The sequence below is a fragment of the Gastrolobium bilobum genome, unplaced genomic scaffold (genome assembly GCF_033153095.1).
Source record: "Gastrolobium bilobum isolate Gb01-03AN ecotype WA unplaced genomic scaffold, APGP_CSIRO_Gbil_v1 utg14062, whole genome shotgun sequence".
NCBI classification, from domain to species: domain Eukaryota; kingdom Viridiplantae; phylum Streptophyta; class Magnoliopsida; order Fabales; family Fabaceae; genus Gastrolobium; species Gastrolobium bilobum.
In genome coordinates this window covers 1-26,373 of record NW_026898155.1, presented here as the reverse complement: position 1 = coordinate 26,373, position 26,373 = coordinate 1, and the positions used below count along the sequence as shown (strand labels likewise).

The 26,373-nt window shown below is 33.4% G+C and overlaps 2 protein-coding genes and 1 pseudogene across 4 annotated transcripts; 1 reads left to right on the top strand and 2 right to left on the bottom strand.

Annotated features, from left to right (window-relative positions):
• Positions 1-3,327: 3,327 nt before the first annotated feature.
• On the top strand, positions 3,328-11,622 carry LOC133313312 (uncharacterized). Of its 3 annotated transcripts, XM_061514662.1 has the most exons (18): positions 3,643-3,733; positions 3,975-4,059; positions 4,618-4,934; positions 5,165-5,242; positions 5,366-5,586; positions 6,153-6,245; positions 6,447-6,530; positions 6,927-7,037; positions 8,975-9,080; positions 9,178-9,240; positions 9,391-9,444; positions 9,638-9,695; positions 9,978-10,054; positions 10,287-10,357; positions 10,438-10,498; positions 10,580-10,639; positions 10,775-10,837; positions 11,166-11,622. In XM_061514662.1, exons 3-18 carry the CDS (start codon positions 4,647-4,649, stop codon positions 11,301-11,303), a joined length of 1,626 nt encoding a protein of 541 aa, XP_061370646.1. In that variant the 5' UTR covers positions 3,643-3,733; positions 3,975-4,059; positions 4,618-4,646; the 3' UTR covers positions 11,304-11,622. The 3 variants fall into 3 exon arrangements, with proteins under 3 accessions (XP_061370645.1, XP_061370646.1, XP_061370647.1); XM_061514661.1 differs by lacking the exon at positions 3,975-4,059 and having other exon boundaries at positions 3,328-3,733; XM_061514663.1 differs by lacking the exons at positions 3,643-3,733; positions 3,975-4,059 and adding an exon at positions 4,346-4,512.
• Positions 11,623-12,762: 1,140 nt separating this feature from the next.
• Positions 12,763-16,563, bottom strand: LOC133313332 (probable LRR receptor-like serine/threonine-protein kinase At2g16250). Its single transcript, XM_061514699.1, has 4 exons — positions 14,675-16,563; positions 14,352-14,477; positions 13,892-13,914; positions 12,763-13,511 (listed from the first exon to the last, which is right to left on the bottom strand). Exons 1-4 carry the CDS (start codon positions 16,561-16,563, stop codon positions 12,910-12,912), a joined length of 2,640 nt encoding a protein of 879 aa, XP_061370683.1. The 3' UTR covers positions 12,763-12,909.
• Positions 16,564-21,006: 4,443 nt separating this feature from the next.
• LOC133313314 (probable serine/threonine-protein kinase PBL11) lies at positions 21,007-23,933 on the bottom strand (annotated as a pseudogene).
• Positions 23,934-26,373: the final 2,440 nt, after the last annotated feature.

The following is a 26,373-nucleotide window of genomic DNA, read 5'->3' as shown; positions in this document are numbered from 1 at the left end:
TTGAGGGATGTGTTATCACACGCAGAAATTAAACCTTACATGTAACGTAACCAAAAAAGAAAAGAAAAATATAAAGAAATTAAACCTTACATAGACCCATTAAATGTGACATTTGTTCAGATTCTGAGTTCAAACCATAATTACCCTTTGTAGAAATCTATCTTATGTTTCAATTTCATTTAGTATAAATATTTTATTAAACTACAGTTAAATTATGATTTATAGTAAACTTTAATTATCCCCTTGATAATCCTTAATATCCAACCTAGTCCGATAACTTATGTTAACTTTAAACTAATATGATCAATGGAAATGAATCCTTCCATGTGAAAAATATATATGACATTATCATGTTGTGAGGAGATCACAACTATACAAAAGTAAATCAGTGATTATAATTTTGTAATTATCTATTTTACTAATTTATTTCTCTCTTCTTTTATTACCATTGATTCATCTTTTATATGATTATGATTTTTTACATAACTATGTCATTCTTTTTTCATAGAAGAGGATCCAAATCCTTGATCAAGTTTGTATATTTTGAAAATTCGAGTTTGAATTAGACCATTTTTTTTTTAGATACAGACCAACTTCAAATTGTCTCTGCTCTGTCTAAGTTATATAATATTTTAGTACTTGTATTATTTAAAAAAAATTAAAGATAAAAGACAATAATTTTTCACTTAAAATTATTATCTTATGTTAGGGAAAGGATATTATAACAACCAATTAATGTTATTACCAATCAATTTCACCATTAGATCGTTATGTTGATCCAACAATTATATTTATTTCCATCTTTGTATGGTTATGATTCCCCATATTTAATATTTATTTCTACCTTTGTATAGTTATGATTTTTCATATTTCACATTAAATACGGAGAATTATAACTATACAAATATAGAAATAAATATAACCGTTAGATCAAAATAATCGATCTAACGGTGAAATTGATTGGTAGTAACACTAATTGATTATTACAATATCCTATCCCCTATGTTATGTATAATATGATAACATTTTTTATATTGATGTAATCTATTTATTTTAAAGCATCCATTGGTTTTTATCTGGTTGATTAATATAATTCAAGTCAATGAAATTACCTCCTCATCCTAATTAATTACATATATTTGATTGGGATTTGTGGGTTATTGTCAAAGTTTACATTGTACACCATCATCTATCAGACATACACTATCACAATACCAAGAAACAGGCCGGACGTAGAGTTTGTAAGTGTCATCCCATGAAGTGTGATCACAAGACAAGTTCTGAATTAGCCCAATGGAATGTGTATTCATCCAAAACAAATACATTATTGCATAAACATTAACTTCAACGTTTTCAATTTTGTGTTTTTAAAATTTCATAACTTAGCTACATGATCTTAAATTTATATATTTTGCGTAAATCTCCTTCGGTTGAATTCTGATATAATAATCTGTTTAAGTCTAGGGTTTAGCCGTGATCATAAAAATAACTTGATCAAAATACAAAATTGAGTTCAGACATGTTTTGACTGGTGTCAATTGTCATGAGAATGGAGCATAACATGTTGTGCTGCATAGCATATTACGTGTAAGTAACCTAGTAGTCTAACATTTTTTTGTCTCAGTTCTAAAGTAATTTAAATTAATAAAAGTAAATTAATTAACAGACATAAATTAAATTTAATTGATTAATATTTTAAAATTAAATCAAATTACTTAACAGTTCAAAACAATTTTAACTTAACATAAACTAATTAAATAAAATTAATTAACACTCCTAAAAATAATTAATTACTAGTTCTAAAATAATTTAAATTAATATAAATTAAATTAATTAACAGACATAAATTAAATTTAATTCATTAACACTCGTAAATTAAATTACTTAACAATACAATTTTTTTTAACTTAACATAAACTAAATTAAATAAAATTAATTAACAGTTCTAAAATAATTTAAATTAATATAGACAAAATTAAATTGAATTAATTGACAAACATAAGTTAAATTTAATTCATTAATACTCCTAAATTAAATTAAATTACTTAACATATCAAATTTTTTTAGCTTAACATAAAGTAAATTAAATGAAATTAATTAATACTCCTAAAAATAATTAATTAACAGTTCTAAAATAATTTAAATTAATATAGAAAAATTAAACTGAATTAATTAACAAACACAAATTTAATTTAATTCATTAATACTCCTAAATTAAATTAAATTAATTAACACTCCTTCATTAAATTAAATTAATTAACAAACATAAAATAAATTAAATTTTCAGTCCTAAATTAAATTATTTTAACATAAGTTATTTAAAACTAAAATATTCAAACCAATATTAATTTTTCTTAAATCATTTTATTTCAAGATACAAAATTTAAATTATCCTATAGTTTATTAGACCACAACAATGCAAATCAACATTGGGCTACTTATTGTACTAAAAAAAAATTGGATTACTTACCCATAATATACTATGCAGCACAACATGTATGGTCACGTGTTATATTTGCTAGGCAGCATAGTTTAACACATGTCAAACACATAATATGTCAAGCTACCTAACGTTTTATGCTGCGTGCGTTGCACCCTGTAGCGATTTAGGAGACCATGAACATACTATCACATATTCACAACTAATTTATCAAGTGTTGTAACGAGTTAGGTGATGTATAATTTGAAAAAAAAAATTCGATCCGTGATATTGAAATAATTTCTTGTGAATAATGTGTCATTTTGTTGGGTGTCCCAACTTTTCTATACATATACGAAAAAATATGATCACGCACGTGAAGTAGATATTATCTCCCGAGAAACAATAAACCCAGTAACTAATAATGATAGTTCAGCCTACCTCACTCACATTCACCCGGGATAAAGACAAAGCTCGTGTTGATCGAGACAGAGAGAGAGAAAAAAAAAAAAAAAGGACGAGAAAAAAAGGAATGGCATCACCTGATTCCGATTCTGATCTGAGTACTGTGTATAAGGAACACAAAAATTGTGGTTGGGCGCTACTTATCCACGCCAGAATCAGAAAATCAGCAGAAAAAATGCAAAAAAGCGAGCACCAGTACGGCTCCTTCCTTTTCCTCCACGTGGCAGAGCATGCTCATCTCAACTCACGAACTCCCCTCTCTACCTTTCCATCGACGTCTCGCATTGCAAATCTAATCCATTCCCAAGTGCTAAGTGCTAACCCCTTCCGGTTTCCGTTCGTTTCCGCGATGCCTTATATTTGTTAGTATTTTTTTGTCAAAGGAAAAGGAATAATAGACAACTAGTTGGGAAATGCTAAGAACAAATAGGTGGTTGGCTCTATTGATAAATTAAGGATAGGGGAATTAATTCCTTCCCCAACATGTATTGATTATTATATCCAATTCGAGGATAGGAATAATCCTATTCCAAGGAATGCTACCTTCCAATTCCAATTAGGCAAAAAGTGGTAAATGCAGGTGAAGCTGCATTTCCAAGCTGTAATTGCATTTGCTAACTTTGCAATGCCAGCATCTGATTCCTTCCCATTCGCACTGATTCCAACCATCACCATGCCTATGCCTATGCCTATTTAATCACTGCACGATGCGAATTCGCAAGTGGCCTCTCTCATCCTCTCTCTCTAACTTCTCTCCTCAACTCACACCTCTTTTATCTTCTCGCCTTCGCTTTGCTTCTGGAATCTGCACCAAACCTCCTCGCTCCATCGCTAACACCACATCGCCAGGTTCGTTTTCCCTCTTTTTAACCGGATTTCTTGTGCTCTAAGCTTTTTTAAATTCTCTTATGATGTTAGCCCTGTACACGTGGACATGGTTAAGCAATTCGTTTTGTTCGGTCTTGATTTGTTCGAGATTGTAGAGGTAGCTAGCTATATAGCGTGAGATTTGAGATATGGATTGGTGGGAAAAATTAGATACTAGAAACCTAGAGGATTGCTCTTCTTAATTCATAAGTTGAATTTTTAGGTGTTTCTTGGAGCCTAGCTCGGGGAATTCCAAGACTAGGAACGTAGCCCCGTGCATTGTGCGCCATAATCCCTTCACAACCAAGGTAAGATGTCAAAAATCGTTTTCAAGGGAGGGGTTATCATTACTCTCTCTCTTTTTCTTCTTGTTTTCAAGTTCTTAGGATCTATGGATAAAATGATGCGAGTAATTAAGGTTTTTGGGTTGGTTACTTCACCAAATCTGTGTTGAATCATCAAATGTCTCTCCATTTTATTGGTCAGAAAGATTCAGCTAGCCTCAATTATCTGTATGAATGAATTTGTGCGCGTGATTCACATGTATCAGTTTTATTGCAATGAAACTCCTAGTTGTTTCCTTTTTGGTCTGAATACATATAGTTCAATGGGTTACTCTCGTTAAGCATGTCCAATGTCGAGAAAGCCAGGAGGTGGATGCATTTGCTTTTTGTAGATTTTGGACAAATGTCTTATTATCCTGCTTTTGTGGGATAGCATTTGGAAGGTTATGAAACTCAATCTAGTTTGACTGAAAATAGGTAGCGCATTAGGTTCATTGTTACTTTGTGTGGTCGTTATGTGTACCTAAGTGATTCCTATTTCAAACCATTACATGATTCTTTCTCCTGGGTTGAATCTATCAGGAGCTAAGCAGTTGCATGCTCAATATTCAATGGATGAGAACCATGGAATTGGCATACACGACCCAAGATCAGTGGATTTTCCTGGCAGTGATAATGGCAAAAGGCCACGTGTGTGGTCATCATCTCTTGAGCATGGATGGAAAACTGATATAGGCAAGCAGATATTTTGTAACCGGTCACTGAATATGAAGAACATTGTTGCTGTGGGATTTGACATGGATTATACTCTGGCACAATACAAGCCCGAAACTTTTGAATCTCTTGCTTATCAAGGCACAATTAAAAAGCTGGTTTATGATTTGGGATACCCGCAGGAGGTTTGTCCAATTAGTCTTATGGCACTTTTATCATGTTTGATTAATTTGTCATCTTTTTCTTGCAGTAATTATGATGGAAGTGCTGGTGTAATATGTGTTTTTTTCATAGATTTACTAACTTCCTATTGGTTCACTGTATTAAAGGATTTTATTTATTTGCATATTTTTTGCTGGTATAATCAATCTACATTCTTTTGTATTTTGGCTAAAACCCTTTTTCTCTTCCGCAGCTACTAAATTGGTCTTTTAACTGGAAGTACATGGTCAGGGGCTTGGTTCTTGACAAAAAAAGAGGCAACATCTTGAAGGTTAAGACTGGATAAATGTTCTCTTCACCACTTTAACCAGGGAAAAAATACATTAGCAGATTGCATGGAAAACTTTTTTTTTTTACTTTCTCTGTTTGATTGATGCTGGTTCTATGTATTTAGATGGACCGCCACAAGTATGTAAAAATAGCCTATCATGGATTTAAAGAGTTGTCGAAAGAAGAAAAAGTTGGGACCTATGGAAGTACTTTAGTACGTGATTCGTTTGATGAGCCAGACTATGCTCTAATTGATACACTCTTTTCGCTCGCGGAAGCCTACTTGTTTGCTCAACTGGTTGATTTTAAGGATAGCAATCCTGGAAAGACTCGAGAGGGTGTTGAGTAAGTCTTATTTGTCTTCATGATTTTTTTTTTGAGAATTTTATATGCTTTTATTTTCAAGGTCAGTCAACTACATTCTAGGACTTAGGCAATATTTGTTTTTATTTTTTTAACGGGAGGTAATCTTGGTTAGTTTTTTTTAAAGAATTGATTGTGTAATAATTTATCATTGATATATTACCTTCCAGGTAGATTTGGCTTCTTTATGGGTAAGGACATACCTAGAATATCATTAATGTTGACTTCGGCACCCTGCTGGGGCTTTAAAAGGCTAAGGCAGCTTGCTATTAACCCTGTTTGTACAAAGTACAGAACAATAGTTTTAGCTACTATTGCGACAAGAACAGTAGGCAGGTGAAATAAATGCATAGTTCTATAATTAATATTTTTAATATAAAAAGTCATATAATTAATTTTATTTTCCAAATATTTGGAAAATAATAGTTGGGTGTAAAAGAGAAATGAATGAGCATTCTATATATTTGTATAGAAACCATCGAACAGTCAATAAATAGATGAAAGCTTCATGATTGTATATTCTTTATCAATTGTCCTGCTCCTTCCAGTTATGCTCGCATGTACAAAGATGTTCGAGCTGCAGTTGATTTGTGCCACCGTGATGGAACGTTGAAGCAAATGGTTGCTAAGGATCCCAAAAGGTATGAATATAAAATCACTAACCTATCAAGTGAGAAATGGACAAACAATTTTTATGCTAGCAATAAGATCTCAAACATTAATTGTTTCTTTGTGAAAATTGTGTTCTTAAATTTCACATATCGTCTATGAATTCTTGATGAAATTATTCTGACTTGTTCTTTTTTTCTTTTTCTTTTTTAATTTTTTTTTTCACTTATCAGGTATATTAATGAAGACACCTCAATAGTACCCATGCTTGAAATGCTCAGAGAATCTGGACGCGCAACATTTTTAGTGACAAATAGGTAGTTATGAATTTTCTATGTATGCATATTGCATAGGAAAAATGTCATCAAGAAATAGTCCAATGTCCAACCATCTTGTGGTTATTGATAATTGATGGAACAATCATGTATAAACTTGTTTATAAGGCATTTTAAAACTTTTTAAAAACAAACACATAGTGCCTAGCGGGGATTTCTAACATGTTATATGATCCTTAATGTTCAAAAATAGTAGAGTTCAGTGAGTTACGGTATGTTGCAAGATTATAAGATAAGAATTGAAAAGTACTTTAAAATTTAAAATCAATTGATCTAACCGAAAATATTTCAATGAATAATTTCAAAAAACAGTGGCTCATTTCCTTCTCTACAGACATTTTAACTAATATTTTTCATACTTTCATATGTCATTTGCAGTTTATGGGACTATACCAACATTGTCATGAATTTCCTCTGTGGATCCAGTATTATAGGTGGCAGTTACAATTTTGGCTGGCTTCGATATTTTGATGTTGTTATCACTGGCAGGTCATGTTCTTATCTTAGCATATCTGCCTAGTTATATTTGTTTGGCTTCATTATTCTGCCTAATGTGAATATTCCCCTATATTGTCAAATTATGACCCTTGGATTTCTGTAATGCACAATTTCTGGTGCATGGAATTAAGAGACTTTCCAACTGTTTACTTTGGTCCTTCCTTGTGTTGTTTACTGAATTGCATTCGCAATTTGTTTTAGCCATACTAATACATGCCATCCTACCTTTGATGACACATCATGTATCATTCATTTTATGAACCTGATAATTTATAAGAAACATCCAATTCCAAACATATTTAGGATGCACTTTTGCAGTGTGTTTTTAATCTGTAAAGTTAACTTTTGGGACATCAACATCAACAAAACCTTTAACCCAAGATAATTGGGGTCAGTGGTAGATGAACCCAATGATAAATAAGAGGAGATTAAAAATAAAATAAATAAATAAATAAATATAATGTAAATAAATAAATAAAAATAAAAATAAAAATAAAAAATTGGGGAAGGGGGAAATAAGATAAAAGACAAGAAGGGGAAAAGAAAGAGAGGGGGGATTGACGAGGAAAAGGACTAAAAAAAGATTATCTGGAACATAGGAATAACAACGGGGTTAACATTCCACCCTGCTTATAGCTTTTCTCCATTCCGTTCTAAGACACACCGTCCGCCAATCTATATCCCACTCCATTAAGCCTTGTTTAACTACTTTTCTCCAGGTAAGTTTCGGTCTACCTCTACCTCTCTTTGTGTTGAGCTCTTGGTAACAAACTTTTGTTCTTATAGGAGCATCCAGGGGCCGTCTCGTTACGTGCTCAAACCACCTCAATCTATGTTCCCTCATCTTTTCAGTTACCGGTACTACTCCTACCTTTTGTCGAATATCTTCATTTCTTATCTTATCCATCCTCGTATAACCACACATCCACCTTAACATCCTCATTTCTGCTACTCCCATTTTATGCTTGTGTTGCCTATGTGCTGGCCAACATTCACCTCTATATAACATTGCAGGCTTTACTATAGAATTTTCCTTTAAGCTTAAGGGGAATTTTTCCGTCACACAAAAATCCAGATGCACTCCGCCATTTCATCCATTCTGCTCTAATTCTATGATTTACATCCTCATCAATCTCACCACCTTTTTGCAAAATTGATCCCAGGTATCTAAAAGCATCTTTCTTGGGTACCTCTTGGCCAAGTAGATGCACGGGATCTTGATCTCCATCTCTTACCAGAGAAAACTCACACTTCATATACTCAGTCTTGCTCCGGCTTAGCGTAAAACCTTTAGACTCCAAAGTGCTTATCCACAATTGAAGTTTCCTATTAACACCGTCTTTAGTCTCATCAATAAGCACAATATCATCTGCAAAAAACATACACCACAACACTTTCTCTTGAATGTCTTTTGTTAGTTCATCCATCACTAAGGCAAAGAGATAAGGACTCAGAGCCGAACCTTGGTGTACACTTACTGTAATAGGAAAATAACTTGATGTTCCATTACAAACTTTCACACATGTAGTAGCCCCATCATACATATCCTTAATTGCATTTACATACTTTGATGATACTTTTTTCTTCTCAAGAACCCATCTTAAAACTTTTCTTGGGACCTTGTCATATGCTTTCTCAAGATCTATGAACACCATATGTAAATCCTTCTTTTTTTCTTGATATCTTTCTATCAATTAACGTATCAAGAAGATAGCTTCTGTGGTACATCTTCTTGGCATAAATTCAAATTGATTTACAGAAACCTTGGCTCTCTCCTCAAACGATGTTCAATAACTCTCTCCCACAACTTCATAGTATGGCCGTAAGCTTAATGCCTCTATAGTTAGAATTCGGGTTTCTGAGAACACACAATAATATTGTAACATATAGAATTCCTTGCTAACCCGATCAAGTCTACTATTCTACAGTGCAAAGCCAGGATTTTTTCACGAGGAAACTCGTGCCAACCTATTTGAGGTTGTGCCTGAGACTGGAATGCTACTTAATACTGATAATGGCTCTCCTATGCCTGAGGTTAGCAATAGCACATCATTTTATTCACTTATTTAATGATCTTGTATAAAACTAGTGTCATCTCTCTCTCTCTTTATTATTATTTTTTAATTGAAAGGTGGGTAATATCTCAGCAAGGTTATTCTTAGAAGGGAAGAATCATGCTTGTCAAGTTTTCCAGGTAAAATCATCATCTTACATAAAATGAAAATCATTTTGTTTAGGTTTACGCAAAACAATTTGAAGTTAGTGTTATTTTAATACATAGTCGGTATACAATAAATGTTTGATAGCTCAGCATTTATGTAGTTATTATGAACATCTATTGTAGGGAGGCAACGTAGCTCATCTGCATAAACTACTTTCTATTGAATCAAGCTCACAGGTAATATTTTTCTCTTATGACTATATGTGTTGGTAACTTAAATAAATGTAAAATGGTAGTAAGTTACATCGTGGTGTTTCTGGTTTGAAGAGCTGATTATTTTGAATTATGGTTATTGATTGTAGGAATTCTAATACTTGAGGGTTGTTGGTATACTGAAGCTTCCTGTAAAAATCTGAATCTATATGTGTAGGTTCTGTATGTTGGGGATCACATTTATGGAGATATACTACGCAGCAAAAAGGTTCTTGGTATATCATATTAATCCTTACAACTATTCTATCAAATAGATTTGCATTATAATTCTAGCTTCCAGTAAATTTTGGTGTTACCTGTGGTTATGATAGGAGGAGTGCGGATAACTGATAATGTAATGTAGAAAATAAGACATTGATGGAATTTTTAATGAATCCACTTGATTCTTGTTTATGTGTGAAACCCAAATATTAACTCCTTTTGAAAATTTTGTATTTTTGTGGATTCTCCTTTAAGTGACTTAAATTTGATTGTGATGTAATGTGTTTGACGAGCAGGATGGAGAACAATGCTTGTAGTCCCAGAGCTTGAAAATGAGGTTAAACTCCAGTGGGAATCAAGGGGTACCCGCAAGGTGCTTATTGATTTTATTACCATTAGTATTATTTTTTATGATAAGGCTTAGCTTTATAAAAAATAAAAAAGGAAAAAAGAAATGTTTAATTCATGGATAAAGGACTTTATGTGGGCTTCTGACATTGTTTTAATGAGGTGTGCTTTTGCGTTCTTCTTATTCTCCTTCTGAATAGACACCTAACAAGCTAATACACATTGAGGAAGATATTTACATGAATATTCTTGTGCAGGAACTTCAATTCCTGAGGAGTGAGCGGGATCGCATTGAGGATGAAATACATCATTTGAAGTGGTTTCTCAAGTTAGTATAACTCTGGTCCTCTCATAAGTCCTTCCTTATTATATGATCACATTCTTAAAGAGTAGTGCACTATTTTTCAGATTCAAGAATCCAGATGCTGATGTCAAGCAGAATTTGTCTTCAGAACTTGATAAATTGGAGGTTTGGCCTTTGGGTCCATTCCCATGTCATGCATTGAAGTCCAATTTCAGACATTTGATAAGCTGCTATTTTTTTTGGCAGCTTGAAAGAGAGAGAGTGCGATTAAGTCATCAAGAAGCTCAAAGAAAATTACACCAAAGGGTAGAAAGTTCACCTGTCGACTTTTTCCATTATCTTTAGTTCTCTTTCTACTAGTCTCTTACGGTTATAATATATCCAATTCACATTGTAATTTGTATGAGAGATGTTGATTGTTTGTAAACTAAATCATTGCAGTTTCACGAGCCATGGGGACAGCTTATGAAAACTGGTTTTCAGAACTCTCGCTTTGCTCATCAGGTAAGACGCGACTCTCTTTGGTGGTTTAGGTGTACATGCTCCATTCTAAAACCTGTATACAACAGGAAATTGTACTTACAGTATCTTTCTAATTAGATTGGCTGCTAGGGAGGTTTACTAGTTGCAAATAGCATACCAACCCTTGCAAAACTATGCCTTAAAATATCAGATCAACTAAAGAACATGGTAAACCTATGCATCTTAATATAGCAATTTCAAGAAGAAACCTGTAAAAATGATTGATGTTTTTCTTCCTAAATAATAATATCAAATTGATCTCTTCGAATGGTAATTCTTTAAATGAACTTGCGTGATATGCCTGGTGCAGGTTGAGAGATTTGCCTGCCTTTATACTAGCCAAGTGTCTAACCTGGGCTTGTACTCTCCAGACAAGTATTACCGACCCAGTGAAGATTTTATGCAGCATGAATTTGGCATTCTGACTTCTCAGCCTGGGGAAATGTAAGTTTAGGAGTTTGGGGCAGCATTCCTTTGGGTTTAGAAAGCTAATTCTGAGCTGCCCCATGCTCCTGTTCCCCGTCTTCGTTCCCTGTTCTTTTTTCTTTTTCTTGAAATTGCTCGGTGTAGTAATTCAAAGCGCCGTATGATCTTTTAAACGTCTGCTACATGGGGGGAAAGGATACTGGGTTATAACGTTGTATAGGTTCGTCGGGTACTTTTACAGAAGTAAGTGGTGTTACGCTGTAGCAATTGCAAAATGAGTTTCTTCATTTATTATACTTGCAGATGGTAAGTAAGTGTTTGTTTAAAGAGTATATATAGTAGTATGGATTGGAGTATAAATGAGTTTTATACTTGCTAATATTTTAACTTATTATTATTTATTATCATATCATTCTATCCTAAATTAGAATAAAAATAATAAATAATATGTATCAAAATATTATTACTTAGTAGATGTTAATATAAAGTTTCTTTATACGGACAATGCATATTGATTAATTTTTAAATCAGGCCCTAGTATGTCGGAGCGTTCACTGTTTAATTTGGTTTTGTTCTGAAAAGAAAAGTCAATTCAACCAAATCGATTGACTTTTGTATAGAAAATTGATAGATTTGCTTATAATTAATCAGGTTGGTAAGATTTGGTCTAATCAGTTTTTGATCGAACATTCTATTTCTTAAATAAATTCATTGAACTTTACTTTTTCCTTTTCATATGACCTAATTAATAATATATTTGCCTAATTTTTTTAATAAAGTATCATAAATGAAAATATAATTATCGATAAGATGAAATTTAAATTATTTATAAGTATGTCAGTTTTATATATATATTCCGTTTGGTTTTACAAATAAAAAAGGATGAAGAAGCCAAACTAATCAATTTTTACAAAAAGAAAACGAAAAACTAAAATTAATTTTGTTTGATTATGTTTGTTGGCAAATTTTTTAGTTTAGGTTTTCTGACCGACTTAATATATGTCTACATCTCTTACCAGCCCATGCTAATGTATAAATAGGCGTAAAACGAGTTGCCCTATGTTCAGGATATGAAGTGTTATTTTTTTGGTGAAGCGTAATGCTTTCATAAATCATAATACTTAAAATTTCTCCTAAGCGTTAGGGAGAGAGATTCGAATCTCATCAGTAGTTGCCCTATGTTTCTGTTTTGGTAGATAATTGCTTAAATTTTGTTAAAAATTCTTTCTTCTTCCAACATTTGGATCTTTCTATTCATTTTCTTTGTCTGTGAATCCTATTCCCTAAATTCTTTCCATTCCACCCAGAATCAATAATTTTTTTTTTTTTTTTATTCCAGATAGGCTAATTATTCTCAAAATAGCACTTCCTCCTCAAGAAAATTTTCGGTATCAATTTATATCTGAACCTTGGTAGTAAAAAAACGTAAGATGCAGTATTGTAGTATTTTATTTCATTCGAATGAACCTCGCCGTCCTCGCAAATCATAAGAATGTGGGTTTTTAAGACTACGCCTAGGAAACAAACTCTTTTGATAGGATCCAATCTAATAAGATCTCCATCTCCCCCTTTCATAATCAGACATGAAAGTTCCCTCTCATCCAGCTAAAATAGTTATCTTGCTTCTCTTAGTGCTCATCTTGCCTCTCCATCTCTTGCATTTCCAATGGTTCAGGGAAAATTTCATTGGATGATATTTTTTGAGAAAATGAGTGATCATTTCCACCACTACCTTGTGAACTTACTCTTCCTGATTGTCTAAAGCCACTCGCACCCTCTGTGTTTGTATGTACTGTGGCAGTAGCACTCTCTGATGAGCTCTGTCTCCAGCTACCCAAGAATGCAAAGCTCCAAGATCTCCTAGATGAAGTTGTTCTCAACCTGGCTGAGCTATAATTTTCTTCTCTGACAAGCTTCACTGGATTTTCCAATGCTTTGAGAACATACCTCATAGGAGGGCGTTTAGAAGGCTTGGGATTCAAGCATGACCTGGCTACAATTGCCATTGCCCATACCTCTTCCAATAAGTCATCATCTACTATCAAAGATGGGTCAACAATCCTAGTCACCTGTTCTTTGTCATATATACTGATGTAAGACAGGGTTTGTTCTAACCACTCTTTAGTGGCCGCATCATCTGATTTGCTGACACCAAGATTTCCTGTAATGAGCTCGAGTAAAACCTTCCCGAAACAGTAGACATCATAGGGACATGAATCAAGTGATGAACCTGTTTTGTTGCCACAGCAAGAAAAGAAACAATAATGTAATGAGTTCTGTTTTAACTTTTAACAATTTCTAACAATAGAAAGGTTTTATGCATGTCCTTTTTCCACACCAGTATATATAGCAGGGCCACTAACATAGTTCCACGGAACAAACAGTGTACTGCTGCACCTTAAATCTCTTCCATAAACTGGTTCATTATTCTCTGTCTAGAAATTTCTCGCCATTAATTGAATGGATACTTGGACCAAAAATTATATTAAAAAAAATGTAAAGATGCAGGTCATGTTCATATCAATCAACTGGTGAAATCCACTCAGAATATGAGAAACTTGATAGAAAAAATTAAAGACTACCTAGAAAGATGCAAACCAATTTACTCACCAGAATTGCCTTGATCCAAAGATCTGTACATCACCAAAAAAAAAAATAAAAAAAAAATAGTCACAACTTTAAATATAATTTGGAGAATAAGTTTAAATACATCAATCACTAAATTAAAAGCAGGCAGTGACAACTCGTTTGTTTGCACTTCATGGCACTTGATTATAAGAAGCATTCTATCAATAAGAATGCAATCTTATCTACATCAATCAATTAACTACAAGTAAGCCAATTTTCAGTAACTTAGGACTGAAATATATCATTAGTTCAATTAACATGCGCCAGCAAGTAACTGCTACATTGATTTGGACCAGTTGTTTGGCCAGTGTTTAAAACCATTTAAAGCTTCAATGTGTTTAATTTTTTTGGTAAACACTTCAATATGTTTATAAATCATCATAGCATATCTTCGCCTTTAATATTCATTATAAAATAGCTACGCAAAGAATGCAACACTCACGATGATTTGCGGAAAATCCTTGTGATGACACTCTGATGAAGATCTCCTTGGGCAGTAACCTCGCTCAAACTTCCAAGTCGCACTTCAAATTTATCATCAAGAAGTATGCTGCTTGCTTGGACATCTCTACAAAAATCAAAAGAAAAATTTCATTAACTTGCAGTAGTGCAAAAGTTCTTAAAGGCCTCCACAATGTCTCACTTTACACATTGTTGACAAAGAACTTATATTTGAGACAGCCTTAAATTCAATTCCATGACATAATCTTATTTTTCCAATCATCATGAGACAGCCTTAAAAATCTAAATTACGATTGGTAGTACCTGTGAACTAGGGGAGGGCTGCACTCATGTAGGTAAGATAGGCCTTCAGCAGCTCCTATTGCAATTTTCAATCTCGTGATCCAATCCATAGACTTAAATTTATCATCGGAACAGGTGACTCTGTGCAAGGAAGTAGCAAAATCTCCATTTGGCATATACTTATAAATTAAAAATTTCTCATGCTCATTCTCCAAGCAGTGCCCCAAGAGGGGGACCAATCTTGCATGTGAAACCTTGCTTAATAGTAGTCCTAATTCCACCATGTATGATTCTTTCTTAAATAAATTTAAATCTACCTTTTTTACAACCGCTGTTACACCACCTTCCAAGGTTCCCCAGAAGAGGTCTCCAGAATGACCGTGTTTGATTAAATTTTCTTCAGCAAAGTTAGCAGTCAAATGAAGCATTTGCTCATATGAAAATGATTCTCCCGTGCCAGCTACAAACACAGGGTCCTTTGGAGGTGTAGGATTTTCCACTTCTGGAACAGGTCCCACATTTGCTGTCCCCCTTTGAATTCCGATGCTATTATGACCACTACATTGTTTTAGAAGCAGCATGAGCATGAGGACCAATACCAGAAGCACAATAAAGCCAAGCCCACCAAATATACCTGCCAGTATGAATATCTCTCGTTTGTTGTTCCCGGACTCAGAATCTAGCAAGGGCGATTGCGTTGGTTCTTTGACACCGGGACTAAAGGGTAATGCTCTCTCAACATAAAACACTCTACAATCCTCTAAATCCCTCTGGTTTGGAATCATCCGTAGGCAATTTCTATCAAGAGTAAAACTAGTACTAAATTTAAAACGACCAACATGCACCTCGCCTTGGAAATAATTACCGGACAAATCAATTGTTTTAAATTTGCTAGGCATTGTAATCAGAGGTCCATAGAACAAATTGTTTGAGAGATTGAATGTGGCACCAGCATAATTAACATTGCTTGAACTAGTGAGTTTAGGCAAGGGTCCAGTGAGGGTGTTGTTGGATACATCGAGAAAGTGCAAGTTGGGCCCGGAAAACAACGTAGCAGGAAGAGCACCATCAAAGGCATTCTCACTGAGAATGAGCATTTGAATCTTGGAAAACAAAAGATCTGGCAATGACCCAGATAGAGAATTCTTGCTAAGATCAAGTTTAACCAAGTTGTAAAGGTTACCCAGTTGAGGAGGAACCGAAGCAGTGAGGCCATTATCTGAAAGATTCAAAATTTGGAGATTAGAAAGGGCACCCAGATGAGGTGGAATGGACCCAGATAAAAAATTGGAAGAAAGATCAAGCCTTGTGAGATTAACAAGAAAAGAGAAAGAGTTAGGCACTGGTCCTGTCAACGAATTGTTAGAGAGATCAAGAACCGATAGCCCAGACAACCTTCCAAGTTCCGAAGGCATTCTACCAGTGAGACTATTGTCTGAGAGAATCAGAGTTTTCAACCCATTCAAACCCCCAAGCGACCCAGGAATCGGACCGGTGAGCCAGCAAGACCGGAGATCAAGCTTTTCGAGTTTCCTAAGGCTCTGTCCCAACCACTCGTGAATAGACCCATTCAGAGAAAAACCGGAAGCGCAGAACGAACCCAATAGGGTCAGATTCGCAAGAGAATCCACTGCAAACCGTGTTTGGAGACGACCGGCTCGGGTTCGGCTTAAACCGGTCAAATTGATGCCCACAACTCGACCGTTCTCGCACTGAACTCCGGTCCAGTGAAAGCACGGTTCGGCTTTTTTGACCCAATCCTTCCCACTAATCCCCAACGATGAACGTAGTTCCAGCAAAGTCCGCCATTCGGTTCTTGAGCTCAAACCCAAACCCATTCTTCTGCCTAAACCAAACTGAACAAACAACAAGATTATAACGGCCTTGAGCAGTCCACGATTCAGTTCCATGAAGAAACTCGAGTTTATGTTTATGTTTATGTTTATGTTTATGTTCGTCTTCATGTTGCTCTTGTTTTGTGATGTTTCATCGTCCTTCCCCTGCCGAACAAAATGATAACGTTTGTTTGTGTATGCAGCATGCAACAGTTTCTAACTCTATTAATCGAATTGAGCATATTTGGCATAAACCTAGAAAAAATTAAATAAAATTAAATAATACAAAACATACTAATTTCTGTGCTTGCTATTGGTAAGTAAACTCAGAATTCTTACCTCCAATTAGAAGCTCTGGTTTTGAATTTGATGCTGCTCTTCACTGCTCCCTCTTCTAAATTCTAACCCAAATCAATAAAAAAATAAAATAAAAAAATGTATGTGACTGTTGTATACTATTTTTTACTTATAATATAAGAAAGACAACAATTGTCTTTGGAATAAAACCAAACATTAAATTGCCATCTGTACCTATAAAGAGAATTGGTAGGATTTTAAAGATGGGAGGAAGTACATTAATGAAAGAAGCGGGTTGTTTCACTGTTGCCCAACCGCCAGAGAGACTCTGCTAGTGCTACCTTGGTCTTGGTCACTTTCAAATTCACCGTAATTATTAATGAGCCTTTGAAGCATGCAGTGTGTGCGTTGGGTTTTGAGTTTTTTTATGAAAGTGGTGGGTGGAGCTAGTGGTGTTCAAAATGTTCAAAAAAATCAAATCCATCCATAACCAAATCGCTCCACATTCTAAAAACTGGTTATTTTTAAAAATCGGTTTCATATGAAACTGCATTTTATTTTATAAACTAGTTATTTACCAAACCATACAATAATTGGTTATCCATAACCAAACTATTTTACAATTAAAGAACAAATAAGTATTATCTTTTATACTTAACATTAAAATGTGAAAATTACATAAATATGAATCATTTTTAAATGTGACATTATTAGAGAAGTTTCAAATACTAACAGAATTTATCGAAGAAAAATATTTCGTCGAAAATTTTGACAAAAATCATATTACGTAAAAAATAGAGACGAAATTTTTTTTCGTCGAAACTAGAGACGGAACAAGATTTGTCATAATCATTGGCATAAATTTTTTAGAGACACAATATTTCAGTCAAAATTCTTGATAGAATCTAAATTCCGTCGAAACTTTCGACATAAACAATTCTGTCAAACTTTTCAACGAAAAATAATTCTGTAAAAAAATTTGAAGAAACACATTTCCATAAAAAAAATTGATAGGAAATATTTTCGTCCAAATTTTCAACGAAAAACATTTCCAGACAAATTTTCAACAAAACACATTTAGAACGAAAATTTTGACCAAAAATATTTACGTAAATAATTTTGACGAAAAATATTTCTGTAAAAAATTTCGACGAAATTTTTTTTTATCAAAATTCTTTACGGAATCTAAATTCCCTCCAATCATTTCCCTCAAATTTTTTGACGAAAAATAATTTTATAAAACATTTTGACGAAAAACATTTTTGTCAAAATTTTTATCGAAATATTGTTCGTCAAAATTTTTTACAAATTTTTTTCATAGAAATGTGTTCAGTTAAAAATTTTGATGGAAATATTTTTTATCAAAAAACTTGACGAAAATATTTTTTGTCGAAAATTTTCGATGGAAATGTATTTCGTTAAAAATTTCGATGGAATTTTTTTTGTCAAAAAGATTAACGAAAATGTTTCCGTAGAAAACTTTCGTCGAAATTTGAATTCTGTAAAGTATTTTGATGAAATGATTTTCCGTCAAAAGTTTTCGAAGGAAATGTGTTTCGTGGAAAATTTTGTTAGAAATATTTTTCGTCAAAATTTTTGATGAATATGTTTTTTTGTGAAATATTTTGAGGGAAATTTTTTGACGAAATTTATATTCCGTAAAAAAATTCGACAAAATTTTTTTTGAGGGAAATGTTTTCCGTAAAAATAACGTGAAACAATTTCTATAAGAATCATTTCGTCCTGGGAGTTCCAAAACAATGAAGATTCTTGCAAGAAATAGTTGGTCAACTACCTATAACTGGGAGAAACAAACGACTACTTATAAAAATAGCACAATCCATCAAAAATTGATTTTGAATTTGTTAAAAAACCGGTTTTGAACTTGATAACCGGTTTTTGGTTCATAACCGGTATTGATTTAAAACCGGTTTTGATTGATTTTAAATCAAAACCGGTTATGAACCATAAACCGGTTTTGAAATCGATTTCAAACCGGTTTGGATAATAAAAACTGGTTTTAAAAAAAAAATGGTTTGGTTTGAAAATCAAACCATTTCAAACCGGTTCGGTTTGGATTTTTCCAAAACCGGTTATGAACCGCTCCATGCACACCCCTAGGTGGAGTTATTTATGATAGTTTCGGCATTTGAGGTTCTTCTCTGAGTAATTGGGTTGTGTCTAACGCAAATGCCAATTCACCCTCTGGATTTGTAAAGGGTTTCAGTTCCACTCAGTTGAATGACTCAGTGAGGCAAAGGCTCTTAAAAACAAAAAATAAAAAATTCCAGTGAGACTTTAATGATCAATCAACTGTTTGCAAACAAAATAATTGTGTGGAAATATCATAGGATCAGACAATCTGGTTTTTTGACCCTTTTACCCTTCATTAATTAATTAATAACTATTTTGCCCCTCATTCAAAACTATCTACCAATCTGCCCCTCTTTAATTGATTAACTTGAAGATTTAATCAATTAAATGGTCAAAACTGACAAAAATGGTTGACTTGAAGATTTAATCGATTAAATTTTCAACTTAATCGATTAAATCTCCAAAATATATCTCCAAAAATGGTTCCCTTCATTCAACGCCACCGCCACTTAAATCAAAAGGGTTCGACCCCACCATCGTTGTTGCCAACTCTTACCTCATATCGCGATTCTGTTTGTTGCCATAGATTGTCTTACTTACATGGTTATTCAGATTTTCCCAACGCCAGAGCCTCTCACTCTCTCAACTTTGTCTTTGGCTGTCTCGTCTTGTTTGGTGGTGGCTGTGAAGGAGGTTAGTTTCTCTTTTCATCTTCTTTTCTTTGTTTCACATGGCTTTTGGTTTCCAACATGCAGTTATTATTAATATTAAATATCATCTTATGTGTTTTTGTTTGTCCCTTAATTTTGATGGAATGGTGGATGATTTTCTTCAGTCTGCGGAACCTTTTGGACTCAAGTTTGATGGGGAGCTCTTTCTTGTGGAGCTTGTGCTTCAGCTCTAAAGGACTAAGGAGTAGTGGTGTTAACGGGCCGAGCCGAGCTTTGATCTTAACGGGCCAAGCCTGTATTTAAACGTGTCAGACTGGCCTTAGCCTGTTACCTGTTACGAATATAATATTAGTCTGTGGCCTGGTTCGTTTACAAAAAATAAAAGTTTGTCTCAAGCCTGTGGCCTGTTTATTTATTAAAAATAAAAACCTTACCTTCCAATTTGTAGCAGTATTTAGCCCATTAATCATGCACTAGTATATATTTTTTTGTAAGAAAATAATAACAACAACACTTTTACTTTATTTTACGTTGCTTTTCCTTAATTTTCTTCCACATTCTAAATTTTTTACATTAAATTTTCTTCCACATTCCTTATTATTCTAGATTTTTTACACTAGATTTGAACCCCTCCAATAAATTTTCTTCCACATTTTACATTAAATTTTCAAGTCAGTCATTTTTGTCAGTTTTGACCATTTAATCGATTAAATCTTCAAGTTAATCGATTAAAGAGGGACAGATTGGTAGATAGTTTTGAATGAGAGACAAAATGGTTATTAATTAATTAATAAAGGATAAAATGGTCAAAAACTCCAGACAATCTGCTCAACTTTGCCTTTTTTCTTTTGTACGCTTCAGAGTAGAAAGTTATGAATCAGCTCACCACAAAACTTTGTGCCCGTTTATTTCTTTCAAAGTTAACTACCATCCTTTCATAAAAAAACAAAAATATAAAAAGGCAACCTGAGGACTGGTCCTACTTCTATATTTCCATGTCTGTCTTTCATTTATTTTTTGGTACATATTTATATCTTTCATTTATTTTTTGGTACATATTTATATCTTTCATTTCAAGTTTCATTTCCACACTTCCTATTGAAATGTTATTTATTATTGTTATTATTTTTCGAATGTTTCACTTATTCACTCAATGACATCGTTTACAAATTTAATTATATTTATCAATATTTTGTTTTATTATAAGTAAAGAACATGGATCCAGATATAAGTAAAGAACATGGATCCAAAAGCAATGAACACCTTAAGGATCCATATTAGACTCTCATGACTAGCAATCAGGATCACAAGAACAAAAGAATTTCTAGTGTAGCTAAAAATACCAAGATATAAATAACAAAAACTATACATAGCTAACATAATTACGGTTCAAGCCAAACCTATATCTCTGAACTTTTTATGTTCTTCCTACAACTAGCCACATCACAAAACTCTCTCAAGTTTGCAGGAGAGAAACAGAAGGACTAGGATAAGCAGAAGCCTTTCTGGGAGCATCTGCACTACCTTTGTCAGCTATAGGGCGGCCAATGGGATGGCCGAGTACAGAACTGCTTTCACGATGCTCTTTCTGAACACCATTTTTTGTCTGCACGTCCTTTGATTCCTGAAGCAGCTCCAATGTTCTTACCACTTCATCCATATTTGGCCTCCTTTTAGGTTCTGCAGCAACACATTGCAAAGCAAGTGTGGCTGCTGCTTGAGCTCGAGTATGGGAATATTGTCCCTCAAGACGCAGATCCATTACTCGAAAAACTCAGCATTTGTTAGATAGGTAAGGTTTGGCCCATTCAACTAGGTTATGTTCTCCACGTGGTTGGTTCTTGTCTATAGCTCGTCTTCCTGATATTATTTCGAGAAGAACTACTCCGAAACTATATACATCACTCTTTGCAGTGAGATGACCTAGTGAAACAAAAAAAATTCCAGTTATGAAAATATAACAGACATCACTTCCTTGTTTGCATATTAATATGTAAAACTAAAAGCTGCTGAAACCCAGTAAATTCACAAATCATGAGAGACGTAAACAATCTCTATCAATGATAATTGAAACAGAATATTTTAAGATATAAGGATTGTCGGATTGTGCAAATGTATCCAAAGAAAAGTGATAATGTGGCGAAGCTTGGTATTGTACATGAAAGGATGATTAAAACCCTACTGATGGAATAATGTGTAAACACCATTTCAGAAAATTTGAGTACTAGACAAAGAAAATGACCATAAAAAATTATGTCATAATATAGTCTATCAACCAAAACAGCATACTTAATGAGAGGTAAAAACGGTGCAAGAAACCCCAAAAACTAATTAGGAATACAATTTGACATACACCAGAGATAATACCTGTTGCAAGATACTCCGGTGCCACATATCCACGGGTTCCGATGACCCTAGTAGAGACATGGCTTTTATCACCAGTTGGCCCATCTCTGGCCAACCCAAAATCAGAGAGTTTGGCCTTATAGTTCTGCAAAGCACCATGTGATGAAGCATTTTAGTAATCAAGTAATAAATCCATCATATTCAACCATAACAGGACATGCTCAAGTTGCAATTATGTACATACAGTATCAAGTAGGATATTTGAAGTTTTAAAGTCACGGTATATGACTTTAGGTTCTATACTATGGAGAAAAGCAAGACACCTTGCAGCCTCAAGGGCTATTTTCAATCGTAAACTCCAAGAGAATGGCTGATAATAAGAACCTCCTGTACTAATGATGATTTCAGGCAACATTAGTATTAGAACTTACAATTGAACTTTAAATTATTAAAAAAAAAACAAAAAAAAAAAAACTCTTTTAATGGGAACAAAAAGGAACAAAGAATTATTCGACTAAAATAGAAGGTACCAACTTCTGAACAGATGATTCTCCATGCTGCCCTTAGGCATATATTCATAAACCAGAAGCCGATGCTCATCCTTGAAGCAGTATCCTATTAACTTGACAAGATTAGAATGTTGCAGTTGCCCAAGATAGTTGAATTCAGCCTGTGAGTCAAACAATACAAAACAAGAAGAACATCAATCGGTTTTAGAAATTGATTGAACTTCAGTATCATAGTCAAGTCCTTCCAAAGTGAGCTATTAAAGTTACAGGAATTGGCCAACAATGCCAATAAGATCAAATGAGAACAAACATACAGTTCCACAGAGAATCCCCCAAACGGGATCATACCGGGAAAATGAAAGAGTATCCAAAAAAGCTAGTAGTTGCCTAGAATTTTGTTAATATACAATGAAATAAAGTTTGAAGCCAGAATAATATGCATCAGAGAGGAAACTGAAGGAGTATCCAGAGAAGAATTGATACTGACCAACCATTCTTTGTGACCCTGGAAGCCCTCTTGGTTAAGCCTCTTTACAGCAACAATCATGCTGATTCCTGGTTTGGTAGCGGCAAGTGAATGCTCATCAATCCAGCCCTTAAAAACAGAACCAAATCCACCCTCCCCTAAGACACTATCTAGGCATAAATTTCCTGTGGCTGCTCTTAGTTCACTGTAGCTGAAGCTTTTCAAATTGGAAGATTGCAAGATCTCACCCTCACTTCTAAAAGTGACAGATATGGAGGCTGATGAGTTACTGCTATTTGAGCTGATGTCATGGCCACTCCTGCTTACACTTCTAGAAGTGAACCCTACATCAATGCCAAGAAAATCAACTTAAGAAGGACTCACTCACCATCATTGGCCTTATAATAAACAAAGTCATCACTCATAATACCAAATTTACATGGACTTCCACAAAACCCCAGAATTATCCTTATGTTGTCTTAACAAGAATTTCCCTCAGACTCAGATTACAGTTTGGAGGAATTATATTACAGAAAACATTACCTCTGATCAGTTCGGAATGAGGTTAAAAACGAAGGTGAAAAATTCAATGATTTGTTTTATTACTAAAATTGTATTGAAAACTCATCCAAAGACTTTTCACCCCCATTTTTACTCCCATACCAAACTGACCCTGAGTGGGAATTTCAAGGGGATAGAAAAACTACAATTCACATTAAGGACCAAATCTAGAGTCTAACAATCCAATGGGTCTCCCAAATCAAACTCTTTTTTTATGAAGCACGAATCAACATATCAAAAAAGCCATAGCAGCCTTAAATTGCAAGGATCCCAAGCATGTTCCATAGAGTAGGATACATGGACATGACAACACAACTATCCATAAAGTTAACAACTTTAACTCTGACAATCAATCCCATATTGACAGAACCAAAATCTGGAGAATAATTAGCTCATTCACATATTGACAAAAAAAAAATGAAGATGCAAGTCAAAAAGAAGAAGGTGACCTGTAATGGAAGGGCTCACAATCGTAATCCGATAGCTAAAGCAAGCACCCATCAACAAAATCACCCCTATAAACGAAGATTTCAAAGGTTAAGAAACATGAAACACTTCACACCATGTGTTTCCAGAAATTATATTGCATTTGTCAATCCAACATATTTTGTCACAACAAATCATACAAGAATTCTTTATTATATTTGTATGATGAATTACAAATAATGTCACACCATTTCTGTGATCCAAAGACTCTCAATATAGAATTGAAATAATTAAGGGTGTTAAGGCTAATCCCTAATTAAATGAAATTATATGGATCACTTGACATTAATTTCCAAACCCGAATTATTGCTTCAAACCATAAGCAATAATACCAAAATACTCAAATTATTCATCTCAATATTGTATGTATAATGAAACTTTAATTAATACATACAATCAAATCATTATAATATATGACATAAAAACATGCCTAATTTAATTCACATGGTGCATAAATATTAACCTTCAGTCATGGGTTCAGAATTCGTTATACCCATTTAATTTCCTTTTGCCACATGCAATTAATGCCAAATTATACAGTAGTTTTACTCCCTTTTATTCAATAAAATGATCCAATGACACCACCAAAATAGAGTAAATATTAATTTTTATATGTTAAGCTACAATCAAAAATCTCAATGCAAAATATGCTTAATTGCATTTATTCTATTGTCAATCACAAGTCACAATGCAATACACTGCAATCAATGAGACTAAAAATATGGCAACAATGTTTTTGCACTGCAAAAAACCAATGACGGTGAACAAGTCATAAATGTCCCAATTTAAATAAAACATTGAAGAACCATGTAGCCAAATGAAATATGAAACCAATCTCACTATATCCAAAATGTGAAATGTGAAAACCCACTAAAATATCCCAAAAAGGACCAAGTTTATTAATTATGAGACATACTCACGTGAACTTATTTCACAAAACTATGCAAAAGTCCAAACGATTTTCACTAAAATAAAAATCAAATGTTCAATAATTTACAGGGCCAAATTTATAGTCCAATAAACAAAACTAATGTCAACACCAAATCTGAATCAAAATTCAGTTTACACAATTCCAAATAAGAGAAATTAAAACATAGACCAGTAATATTCCACCAAAGTGAAATAATTCAAAAGTCAAAAATTTCATAGTTCCCATAAAAACCAAAAGGATGAATTCATGTTAACTAATTAAATATTGGAACAACAATCGTATCAGTTTTAGGAATTTCAAAACTTATACAGAACATGAATAGTATTAAGTTAAATTCTAAAATGTAGGGGCCCAATCAAAAGTTTCAACCTATATGGATATGCAAATGTGAGACCCGATCTAATAAAAATAATAATTCATTTATTTCACAACACCAAGTGTTTCACCAAGTCTGAATGAATTTCAAGAATCACTATATATTAATATGCAAATCTGAATATAATTCACGCTAACAATCCAAAATATTTATTTTCAGAAATAGAAATCAGTCAAAACAAACTTATAAATCGTGCCAGTAACACCACTGGTTTTCGAAAATAATAACAACTAACTTTGTGCATCAGAAAAGCATATGTATATATTGCATGTCACTTAAGCCTTCTGTATTTTTTTTTAATTGCCAGGAAAAAATTCAAATAAGATACTAGCTTTTACAAAGCTTAAACTTCAGTTGAAACGCATAGTAAAGATGTTGAAGGTGCACTATATGAAAACTAACTAATAAGGCCAATAATTTAAAGGCCCAATCATAAGTTTAATAAAAATCAGCAATATCAATAATTTCATAAATAATTCAATAACATAATATTATGATAATTCCAAATGTGAATTTATTTATCAGCAAAGCACCTTTCACGTTAACTGAGATGTCTCGTATGACACACTAATTTCAAAAGTGAACTCAATTAACTAGTTTCACACAGGAAAACAAATATTTCACTAATAGCCAAATGCAAAACAGTAATCCAAAATCTTATTGGATTTCAAATTTGAATGCTAACAAAATTAGTATCTAAGTTATCGGTGAAAATAAAACAAATGCCAATAGCTAACAGTGTCACGCAAATGTAAATTCCAATTACTATAACTAATAGTAAATGGCCATTAAACATGAAAAACTTGATGTGACATTGAAGGCACGTTTCACGAAATAATATAGCCACTAAATTTTTTTTCAAGTAAACTAATCACAATAATCTAAACTGTCAGAACAATCTAAACCCATGGAACAATAAATGATAAGGCCACAAATCATTTCACGAAAAACACGATAAAATGACATTAAGTAAAAATGAAACAATTCACTAGTTTCATGAACAGTACCCTCAAAACCAAAATTCATGTAAGTTTCATTTAAACCAAAATTTCACGAATCACGAAAAGTTCAACAATGCAAAGTTTCATTAAAACCAAAGATGTGAAATACTGAAATTGATTTTGTAATAATGTAAAAAATTGCAAACC